The sequence below is a fragment of the Oratosquilla oratoria genome, unplaced genomic scaffold, assembly GCF_046742065.1.
Source record: "Oratosquilla oratoria isolate Oo_2021 unplaced genomic scaffold, ASM4674206v1 SCAFFOLD260, whole genome shotgun sequence".
Lineage (NCBI taxonomy): Eukaryota > Metazoa > Arthropoda > Malacostraca > Stomatopoda > Squillidae > Oratosquilla > Oratosquilla oratoria.
The window spans coordinates 55,001-67,500 of record NW_027467612.1 but is presented as its reverse complement, the minus strand read 5'-3'; the positions used below and the strand labels follow the sequence as shown (position 1 = coordinate 67,500).

Genomic DNA, 12,500 nt, shown 5'->3' with positions numbered 1-12,500 from the left:
AATAGTAATAATAATAGCAATAACAATAATAATAATAATAATAATAATAATGATAATAATAATAATAATAATAATAATAATAATAATAATAATAATAATAATAACAATAACAATAATAATAATAATAATAATATCATTAGTCATTATTATTATTATTATTATTATCATTATTATTATTATGGTTATTATCATCATCATTATCATTATTATTATTATTATTATTATTATTATTATTATTATTATTATTATTATTATTATTATTATTATTATTATTATTATTATTATTATTATTATTATTATTATTATTATTATTATTAGTAGTAGTAGTAGTAGTAGTAGTAGTAGTAGTAGTAGTAGTATCATTATTATTATTATTATTATTATTATTATTATTATTATCAATAATAATAATAGTAACGATCATCATTTGCTAATTTAAATTCGTTAGCCTCCAACATTAAGTTTAAAGTTGAATGGGAAGAACAAGGTAAGCTACCCTTTTTAGATGTCCTCATTGTTCGTGACGGAGACAAGCTTGCTTTTACCGTCTATAGAAAAGAAACCCATTCTGGTAGTTATCTTCATTTTTTCAGCAGTCACCCAGACAAAGTAAAAAGTAGCGTCGCTTCAGGATTATTCCTTCGAGCTCTTAGAATTTGCAGCCCCCAGTTTCTTGAAGGAGAATTAAACATTATGAAATCTCAACTTAGTAATTTAGCTTACCCGGATTGGTTCTTGATCAAAGCCCTCAGCCGAGCGAGATCCAATTTTTTCAACACCACCCCCACTTCCTCTAATTTTTCATTGGGCAAGAGCTCTTTAATCGTTCCCTTTTCTGAATCATTCATTCCCTCGACCAAGTTTCTTCCCAAAGACAAATTAAATTTGATTAATTATTACCCTAACACCATTAATAAAAAGGTGGTAAATGTCCACCAAAGGTTAAAAGAAGAGCAGAGCCAAGGGGTTTGTTCGATTCCATGTAAAGGTTGTGACTTAGTTTACATCGGACAGACTGGAAGGGATTTGAATACTAGGATGATTGAACATAAACGTTCCATTAAATATGCACAAGAGAGCTCAGCTGTGTTCCAACATGTTAAGCAATTTAAACATTGTTTAGATTGGGACAAAGATGTAATGTGAGTTCAGGAGAAAAATGGTAGAATCTACTATCATTGAATATCAGCCCAACATGAATATTTCAAAGGGGCAATGGTCCCCGGATATAATGTCCGGACTCTTCATCACCAACCTATTGAAAGCTCATTTGCCTCCTGACCTCACATACGGAGCGAGCCGAGGGTAGAGACCTCTTCTCATGTTCCCCTTTCTTTTGTTAAGGGTGCTACTTAAGCAGCACGCTCTCTCTTAATTGTATCTACTGAAGAGGATTGCAGTTTGCGATCGAAATATATAGATTCCCCGTTTCCAGTCTTTTCTACTCCAACAGTGGTTTCTACGTTATTGACAAATGTGTGATTACATTTCTTCACCTGTGATATATATATATATATATATATATATATATATATATATATATATGTATATACACATATATTGGTGTAACGCGGGAAGATATTTTGTTTAAGGCATATTGAATTGTATGCAACAGCAAATTGAGCTCTGGTGAGTTTCCGATGAAAATTTCTCTAGACATGGAGAGGTAAAGAAAAAACTAAGTTGCCGATAGAAGCCATCTAATGGGTGGAACATGATACAAGACGTTACGCAAATGGCAATTAGCGTTTTCAATTGTAACAAGAACAGAAAAATGGCTGATTACAAAGTCAGAAAGAAAACACTGGGAAAGATCACAAAGAATGTCCATTACTCTGGTCTGAAACTGGGGAAGGACACGTTTGAATACTGGGGAAGGGTACGTGGGAGGGGAGGGGAGGGGAGGGGGGAACTGTGACCACTGGGAATGGCTTGACACTGTCTGCAGGTGACCGTTACTGTGGCCTGGGGGGGGGGGGGCGTCCGTCGCGGTCGGAGTGACTTCTCATGACAGGCGGGGCTGATTAGTGTCGTTCCTGGCTGGCTGGGGCGTCTGCTTTGGCCGATTCCGAACGGTTTGAGGCTGGCAAGGATCATGGTGGGGGCTTCCTGCTGGGTGTTCAGTGTGGGCTGCCTGTATTTGATGTGGAGGGACTCAAGGAGGGAGGGCAAGGCGGCGCTTGTCACTTTCTCGGTCTAATTGCCTGTGCTTGCCTGACTGTGCCTGCATGACTGCTTGCCTGTACCATCCAGCCTGTACCTGCATGGCAGTGCCTGGGTCCCTGTGCCTGCCTGCCTGTGCCTGGCTAATTTTATCTGCCTTGTGTGCCTCCCATCTTGCTTGTGCCTGTCTGTGTCTGCCTGCCTGCCCGTGCCTGCCTGTCTGCCTGCCTGCCTGTACCTGCCTATCTGTGCTTGCCTGATTGTGCCTGCCTGCCTGCCTGTGCCTTCCTCCCTACCTGCGTCTGCCTGCCTGTGCCTGGCTGCCTGCCTGTGCCTTCCTCCCTACCCGTGTCTGCCTGCCTGTCTACCTGCCTGCCTGTCTTCCTGCCTTGCCTGCGTGTCTGTGCCTACTGTACCTACCTGTGCCTTTGTGTCTTTGCCTGTTTGCTGCCTGTGCCTCTCGCCTGCCTGCCTGCCTGCCTGCCTGTACCTGCCTGCCTGTACCTGCCTGCATGCCTTTGTCTGCCTGTGCCTGCCTATGCCCATGCCTGCTGCCTGCGTCCTCTTCCTTTGCCTGACAGCCTACTCTCCAGCCTATCTGACTGTCTGTGCCTGCCTGTCTGTGCCTGTAAGCCTTCATGTGCGTGGCTACCTGCCTGTGCTTGCCAACGTGTTTGTACCTAACTGCCTATGCAGGCTTGACTGTGTCTGCTTGTGCCTGCCTGTGCCTGGCTGCCTACCTGCCTGTGTCTGCCTGCATTTGCTTGCCTTGCTGGCCTGCATTTGCTTCCCTTTTAAGTATACGGATTTACTACACCAGCTTTCAGGGCATCCAGGAAGAACGTCATATCAAAGGTGGCCTGTACTTTGGACGTGATTTTTGAGTTAAAACTTTTGGCATGTTAAAGTGCATTATATCCTTGGACCGTGGTGAAAAAATCCGCTTCGTTAAATGCTTTTCCATTTTTTGCCAATATTATGGCTAATGCTTCTGGACTATAAACTCAATAGAAAACGATCGCAGAAAATTTGTGACGTCATGTCGCTTGCCTCTGACCAGCCTCAACGGAAATACGATCATAAATATCTTTCATATATTTTTCCTCGCTCTGCGTCATTGATTGCACTGTTATTTCATGGAGTCAATATATGAATTTTGGTACGAATACCTTTATCAGATAAATTTGGCAATAAATATTAATTCAAAGAACAAGAGTTCCAGTGACGTCTACCTAGGTGAGCTTCCATAGAAAGTGGAAAGGCACCTCCCGGGTTTCGAACTCGGGACCCTATGGACGCAGAGCAGCGACTCTAACCACTGGACCACCGGGAAATGAAAAGAAGAGAAAAAATCAAAAGTACGACGCCGATATGGTGTCAGCTGTGTGTGCCATTACACCACGGCGCCATGCACTTTTCAAAGGTAATTAGTACCATATATATTTCATATCGATACTGCAGAGACTTCAACGAAAGCATTTACGGCTTAGGTAACCAGGGCGTTTGTTTTGTGACTTTATGTTATAGCAAGATTATAATATTAATATCAAGTTTGTTAAATTCAACAGAAGCAAAAATACACCTTTTATACTCAACAAAAGATGAATCGATTTGTATTGAGGATGAGCGTACCTGCTAATTCTCTAGCACGGCATCGTGTGGTCAGAGAGAAGCGTCGTGACGTCATCAACGCTTGAGATTCGTTTTCTATGGCATGCGAGAAGAAAATAAAACTTCGTTGGTAAACAGAGTGGTACAAAAACTAAAAGATAAATAGTATTGATATAGATATCTATAGGAATAATAAAAAAGAGGAGTATGAAAGAAGAGAAGAGTGGGAGAGATAAGGAAGAAAGGCAATGAAACGCCTGACGAAAACAGGACCTACGAACTTTAGCAGTTGTATTTTCTGTACTTTTCTTCAATATGCCATAGATGCCGGTAGTCTCGTATGTTTGTATGTATTTATGTACGTACGTACGTATGTATGTATGTATGTGTGTATGTATGTATGTACGTAACGTATGTATGTACGTAACGTATGTACGTGCGTACGTATGTATGTATGTATATTACCTTTAGTAATTACTTTTAGTATTGGCCATTAGGTACCCCGAAGGGTAATAAGACCACATACCAAGATTGGACGCTGTAGTAGTGTTAATAGTGGGTTGTTGCGTGGTGTTAGTGTGCAGGTTGTTGTTGCATCATCCCCCTCCCGCTATGCACCGAGAGGAGGTCAGCAGGAAAAGTTGTACTTGCAGAGCTCTTCTCCAGTAGACAATTCTTTCTTTCGCGATTTTACTTTTAAAAGATTCTACAGTTTTGGCACTAATGGTTTCTTGGCTCAGCCTGCTCCACGGTTCTGTGATTCTTGCAGGTGGGGAGATTTTTTTTCTGTAGCTAGATTTGGTGTTGTCATTGTAGCTTTAAGTTGTGACCTCTGGCCGCTGTACTAAGTGTTGGCAGCTTGAACATCGCTCTTCCACAGCTGAAGCATTCCCTCCTATAGTCTACCTGATCAATGTTCCTCATAATCTTGAAAGCTTGTTTGTCTAAGGTCCGCTCTATGCCTTCTAGACTGGAGTGTTGTTGGGAGTTGAAGACTAGCAAGTCGCTCTAAGTAGGATAAGTGAGACAGTCCTGTAACCAATATCGTTGCCCGCTCTCTGTACTCTTTGGGGACCAAATTACCGAGGCTACTCCAGGTGAGGGCGAACTAGGCTTTTGTACAGGTGGAGGAAGGCAGTCTTGTCCATGGCCGTAAAAGTGTGTTTGATTGCTCCAACTACTCTATTGGCCTGTGCTTGAACATGGCTCGAGAACTGCAGCCGCCGCTGATCCACCGTGACCCCCAGATCCCTTTCTTCCTCCACTGACACCAGCGTGTGTGGTGATCCATCAGATCCATTCATTGTATATTCAATTAAGTGGGTTGTTAGTTGCCCGGTTCCACCATTTGGACTTGGAATTGGCAGCCAGAACGATTGTTTATTATTTATTGTAGTTATATTGTTATATTTTTCTGAACCACGATAAGAGAATATAACTAAATGATCGCTTTATATATTTACTTTCGAGTGTATGTAATTATGTCAATATGAATTGCATTTCCTTTTTATTGTTATATTTTACTTTTAACGTTACTCGAATGTGCGTGTCATTCCGTGCTTGGCTCTCGTCGAGAACGGACCTACACCTGAAGGTGCGAAACTATCGCCGTCAACTACTTGAATCCAGTGCTCGTCGTTAACGACTCGTACCGGCTGTCTCAAGTTGTGTTACAGTGCTAAAACTACTGCGCGCTAGTAAATCAGCCTACCTTCTTATCAAGGCCCTCCCTTCCTCGATGGAATACTCGGGGTCGGAAGCGGCGTCCAGCTTAGAGCAGGACTTAATGATTTCCGACACTGATGACGACATTAGTGTTAACCACTGGCCCGACCTGCCTCGTCCTACCTCCACTCCCCATCACCCTCCAACAACCACCCAGCATGATACCCAGCAGTCTACATCGCTCCCCAGTACCAAACGGCGGGCCGACGACACCTCTACCTTCCCCGCAGGGGAATGTCAACCGCCTGCTGCCAAGACGATCAAGGGAACCTCAAGTGAGTGTAATAAGGCTCCTATTCGCCCTACCCTGCCTAATCACAGTGCTACTCCCGTTGCCCCCACCCGACCCTCACCCGCCCTTCCAGCATTTGCTCCCCGAGACAAGTATATTAAGTTGGCCTTTAGCGGGAACCCATCCACAGAAGTTAAACTCCGCTGGCTGTCAACTATCACCAAGACTTTCCACCTGCAACGGGATACGGCCGAGGTTAAGATGGCTGCACTCACCTCTCGATTCATCTACATATCAAGACAACGCACAGACATCCTGGACCGAGTTACTACAAATGAATTTATGTCACTGCCTCTTCTCCCTCAAGACTCCCCCGAAAGACCACGTAAGTACCCCCAATACCTGCTCACTCGCTATCCCGTTGACGTGGATCACAAGCTTGCCCTACAGCTCCCAGGAGTACACTCAGCCAGGCGCTTCATGCAGAACGGTACCCCCATCAACCGCATTGTTATTGTGTGGAGCCTCCCCGAAACACCCCCGACACCATTACCTTTGACTTCCTCCCTCTCCTCCCCCCGTGTCAAGTCCAAAGACTCCGCGACGACCGACCCTGGTGCTACAGGTGTTGGGGTATCGGTCACATATCCAGGTACTGCTCCGCCTCCCCTAAGTGTGCCTGGTGTGCCGCCGCCCATGAATCCAGAGAATGTCCCGTCCGAAGTGCTGCCCCGCCCCCATCTGCGACTACTTCCACCTCTGAACCTCCACCACAGCCGAACCCATCACAATGGAAGTGCCCCCGATGTCTACAGCCAGGTGTCAACGTCTGGCACGGCTGTACTCGGCGCCAGACCCAGACCAATGGCCCCACCTCAGCCCCACCACCTCCTCCCGCCCGGACTGTCCTCTCTGCTCCCACCCCCCCTCAGCAAGACGCTGCCCTCCGTAAGGCCGTTGCAGCCCTTCAGGCGCGATGTGCAGCACTCGAGGACCGCTTCGCCTCCATTGACACCAGGATTGACAGCCTTGTCTCAGGCCAAACTACTACTGCCACCAGACTCTCCACACTGGCGGAATCCCAACAAACCCTCGTCTCCTCCATCTCCATGCTTGCCGAGAGAATGGAATCCATTGCAACTCGTCTCGACAAACTCTGTAAGTTACAACCCAGTACTAGCCAGTCTTCCTCGAATCGTCCATCCACCTCCACACTCCGGTCTCCTACTAGCAAACGCAACGTTCGTAACTAACATTCACCTAGACCTCCTTTCATGGAACATCAATGGTATCACCAACCACAAAAAGTACACACAATTGAAGGCATATGTACAGACACATCACCCTTGTGTCATTTTTCTACAGGAGGCGTTTCCAAACCGGCCCAACACTGCACCACAGGCACCCTCCCTTCCCGGATATATCCCCTATATTCATACGATACGAAACGGTCTTCTAACATACATACACAATACACTGATACACCGTCTTCTGCGCTCCTCTACAGACCCTGACGTAACATTCCAACTCTTCGAGATAGAAATTGGGGGCGGAATCCTACAGCTCTGCAATATCTACTCTGCTCCCGCACGTCTTCGTCCAACCACTCTTCCACCACCTACGATCAAAGGTATAATATACGCAGGGGATTTCAATGCTCGACATCCTGCATTGGGAGATCGTCCTGGCACCACTAACCGCCCTGGTGTTCACCTACTATCCTTCATCCGACAACATCATCTGACCCGCTGGGACACAGGTGGCGCCACACACTCCCGGGGAGGCACCCTGGACCACGTCCTCACCTCTGGCTTGGTATCATCCCGCATCCAGTGCTCCTCAGTACCTGCATTATTCTCAGACCATATTGCTCTTCTCTTCCACTATTCTCTTCCTACGATACCTACACCCCCTATCACACGCCTACGCCTCACCATACCCCCCAAATACTGCCCGACGTACATTTCATACATGACCTGCATACTACCTACCTTAGACTGTTCCTCCCCCGACCAGTTATACAATAGCCTTGTCTCCGCCACCCACGACTTTTACAGGCTTTACGTATCACGACCCCACCTCCAACGTCGCCCTCCTCCTCACTCGTGGTACCTAGACACCCGACTTCAGGACGCACAGAAAGAAGCGGAGCGCGTTGGACTCATGTTCCAAACTAACCCATCTCCTGAACTACTTCATCGTTACCAGCAATCCAGAGACGATTTGACAACCCTCCTAGAATGTGTAAGTACTGACTCCTGGAAGAGATTCACGGACAGAATTAATCACCAAACTAGTGTAGCCTCCATGTGGCACCTTATTCGCAGGGTAATTAAGAAGACTCCTGCTACTGCCCGTCATCATTCCCCCACCGTATTTGCCGAACAGCTCATCGTCACGTGGTCAAACCAGTCCAACCCTGCCAACCTACCTACCCCCGTCCAGGATGCCCTCTCCTCCGGTGCTTTTGCTCGTGGACTCCGCTTAATACATGCTCTGCTGCAAGAGGATGATGAAGAAAATATACCAATCACTGAAGATGAACTACGACGTGCTCTCTTGAGAGGTAAAGCCACGTCCCCTGGGGATGATGGCATTACCTACAATGTGCTACGATTACTGCACCGTGTAACCGGTAACCCCCTCCTTCGCCTCTACAATATGTGTCTACGAGATGGATATATCCCACATGCCTGGACCACGAGTACAATAATCCCCATACCCAAGCCCGGTACAGCAAATTTCAGGCCCATCTCCCTTACATCCTGCTTCTGCAAAGTAATGGAAAGAATCTTGCTCACCCGACTGATGTACCAACTACAAGATCGCCTTTCTCCACGTCTCTTCGGCTTTCTACCCCAACGCAGCACCCATCACTGCCTCGTCGACTTATATTCTCGCCTCTCCCGTGACAGTGTTGTGGCATTTATAGATCTAAAAAGTGCATTTGATATAGCAAACCGAGACGTTATTTTAGATCAATTAATTGACTTTGGAATTAAGGGTAAATTACTACGATGGATTAAGGGCTACCTCAGTAACCGAACCTCCCGTGTCTTCTTTAGCGGTGCCTACAGCTCCTCACGGGATTTTCATCTCGGCACTCCTCAAGGAGGGGTACTAAGTCCATTTCTTTTTAATATACTTATGCATCGTCTCCTCACGTCTTTGCCCACTATTCCTGAGGTCACAATTACATGCTATGCAGATGACCTATGTATTCACACTACCTCCCCAACACACCTACAACTCTTTCTTACTTCTCTCTCCCAAGCTTCTGCTAACTGTGGCCTTGTTGCTTCCCCACAGAAGAGCAGAATTTTCTCCTACCGCCCTCCTGCCACGCTGCCAGAGTTCATGATTGGAGACTGCATCATCCCACTAAGCTCCCAGTACTGCTACCTTGGTGCACCAGTACGAATCTCGGAAACTCTTTCTGCCCGGCGTCAATCCCATACCGTAATTCGTGAATTGCTAGATCGTCTCCAACGTCGGCTCCGGCCTCTCCAGTGGCTCACCAACAACTCTTCCGGTATCTCCATCCCCGTGGCCAGAACTGTCTATATTACTTTTATACGCTCTGTTGTTGATTACCTCTCCCCTGCCTTAATTCAACTTCCTCGATATGCTTTAGAGCCACTGGAGATTTTTCAGAATAAAGCCATGAGAATCATTCTCGGTTGCCCAATGACTACCAGAATTGTCAACATGCAACGGGAATTACGGCTTCCATCCCTAGTTGAGAGGATTTATTCTAATGTCACCTGCCTCACAGTTAAGTGTATACACTTTCCCCACATCTCACCGCACTTCACAGCACTGGTCAGAGATTCTCTCGGCCCCGCTCCGCCCGTCCCCCGCCTCATGCCCCCCGGTCGCCGTCTTATAAAGTCTATCTCCTCCTTCATTCGCAGCCTAGATTTACAAGTACCAGTAGCTGACATACCCCCAGGCCCTCCCCCGTGGACGCTACCATCGCCTGTGGTTAGCTTCACTCCTACAGCAAAATGTGACCCACCTCTTCTACAACTACAGCTAGCCTTGGAACATGTTACCCAGGTAACATCCTCCATCACTGCTCCGCATCGCCTCTACACTGACGGGTCACTACAATCGGATGGTGCAGCTGGAGGAGCAGTCTACTCACCTGACCTACCGCCGCCTCCTGAGGGCTGGGTCGGCCGTCGACTCAGAGATCACTCCAGCTCCACATTGTGTGAACTATACGCCATCTTAGATGCTATCAGTCTCGTTTGCCAAAGAGGAGTGAATGCTGTCATTATATGTGACTCTAAGCCTGCACTGCAATCCCTCACCGCTATTCATCCCACTCACCATTCTGTTGTAGTGTGTATGTGCATACCAGTTGCCTTCCTACATTCATTATGAAAACCTCCCCCACTGTATGACGCTAATGCGTAATAAGTTAAATAAAAAAAAATAAAAAAAAATGTGCGTGTGTGTTGGGCTTTCATATCATCACGAAACAGTGTAGTGTGCAGAGTTACCACAGGAGGAGAAAGAGGTCTTAAAAGCAGCGAGTGCATTCGAATAAAGAAAAATCCACTAACAACATTCCGGCAAGCCAAACACAGAGCTCATCTTAAAGACAACTAATAAATAGTCAACTTCTTTTGTATGACCATACACGTATGTAAACCTATGATTTTACTTTGTTGGTACGCGCAATTTTTTTTGTATTAAATATTTGGCTTATTTGCGCACTTAGGAAAGTGCGAAGGGTGACTAATTAATGTTGATTCAGTTATACAACTAAGGAATATCATATGTGGTTTAGTTGTGTAAGAATATAGTTTATAGTCCGATGAAAGTAGTTGAGGTTTGGAATATAGTTGTATATAATTACCAATTTGTTTATTTATTTATCTATATTAATCTCATAAAATCAACCATTATCCACAAACCGACGTATGCATATTTAATTAATATCTACAGCTTTCCCAGTCCACGCTGGCATTGGCGGTAGATGAAGGTAGCTGTGTGTGTTTAGTTGTCGACAATTATCATTATTATTTATTATAGCTTGGTAATTGGACAAATGTGTAGAGGTTTGCAGTCTTTTTATTCAGGTATCTAATATCGAATATGTACAGAACTATCCTATTGTAAATTGTGAACGAACTAAATAATTTTGTTACTAAAACAGTAATAACAGAATTGTTGTTATTTATTATTCGTTTTTTTTATTACTACAGTTTCGTTTTATATTATTCGATTTCTTGTATTCATTTAGCAGTTGCTGTCTTCCTTGACTAGGTCGCTTGCGTGACCACAGTCAAGTCGTCTACAACGCCGACTGCGACTTTCCACTTGTTTGTGAAAGTACGCTGTGGTCTTTAGAAACTGTTTTCTGTCGTCGATAACTCGCCCTCGTCTCTGTCCTTAGTATTAATTATATTTACTTCATTTCTAGTAGAGAATTATTGTTATTTTGTTATTCTTCAAAACGTGAAAAAAATACCGTGAGACAAGTATATCGTACAAGTATATCAATGGACATCTTCCACAGAGGTATAAAAATATGCGATGACGTTGCAGAATGTTGCGTCACGTTCGGTTCGGCTGCTTGCGTGATGTGTCTGGGAGCGTCTGAACGATATATTACGCTCAGTCTCAAAGTATCATTCATCACGCATTTCTTAACGGATTCGCTCATTCAAACGTTTGTCGTATACATTTTTTCAATGCTGTTGATGATCTTTGTGATGACATTTTCGGAATTGGAAATTGCGATTTTCAGATACACGCACTAATAATCGTAGATATGTTTCGGAACGTGTTTTCCGTCTTAATGTTGGGGACATTGCGTATTTTGGAGATTTTCTGTCGAAAAAGTTTTACCCGTTAGTTGTGCGTCAGTCGTCTCCGTTTTCTATGAGGTGACAGATGGCACTGGAAAACAAGACTGTTTATTCATCTAGGCCAGTAACTGGGGACCGTGACATCCCAGCGAGCGGCAGGTTGACGATGCATGTCATGGTTGATAATTACAATTTTTTTAACGAAGTGTCGAGGTGAGGCATTTGTTAAATTTGAATTTATTCTATTTCTTAAATTTACATTGTATAAATTTATAGTTAAAATGCCATAGTATATATTTCGTATCACTACTTTTTAGTATTATTACTTTTTTGGTAGAATGAAAAGTTCTAAGGACTGTTCGTTTGAATGGAAATTACTTCGGTTACATTTTTTCGAATTTTCAAATGTCAAGTTAGGTGTGCGTCACATATTGAAGCGTCAAATGGCGAAACTAAAGAAAGTATACATATATGAATGTTAGACACTGCTGCCTTTTTTTCGGGAATCTAGAATAATGTGAGAGAAGTCGTCATCTAGAAATCTGAATTCATAGCCAATTCATAACCGTTGACAGAGATTCTGCCCTATGCGAGGCGACTGGAAGTTAATTGTTGTTTTATATTATTTTTATTTTGTATTTTTGTTGGTGTATATTTTGTTTGTTATTATTATTATTATTATTATTATTATTATTATTATTATTATTATTATTATTATTATTATTATTATTATTATTATTATTATTATTATTATTATTATTATTATTATTATTATTATTATTATTATTATTATTATTATTATTATTATTATTATTGTTATTATTATTATTGTTATTATTATTATTATTATTATTATTATTATTATTATTATTATTATCATTATTATTATTATTATTATTATTATTATTATTATTATTATTATTATTATTATTATTATTATTATTATT

The 12,500-nt window shown here is 43.4% G+C and overlaps 1 protein-coding gene across 1 annotated transcript in view; it reads left to right on the top strand.

Moving 5' to 3' along the window:
* Positions 1–3,571: 3,571 nt before the first annotated feature.
* The window catches only part of LOC143022989 (BTB/POZ domain-containing protein 6-A-like), a 41,150-nt gene continuing 32,221 nt past the window's right edge, over positions 3,572–12,500 (top strand). Inside the window, exons 1-3 of the mRNA XM_076181424.1 lie at positions 3,572–3,586; positions 3,732–3,824; positions 4,272–4,543. Of these exons, the coding sequence (XP_076037539.1) occupies positions 3,572–3,586; positions 3,732–3,824; positions 4,272–4,543 (380 nt within the window). The remainder of the gene's footprint in view (positions 3,587–3,731; positions 3,825–4,271; positions 4,544–12,500) is intronic.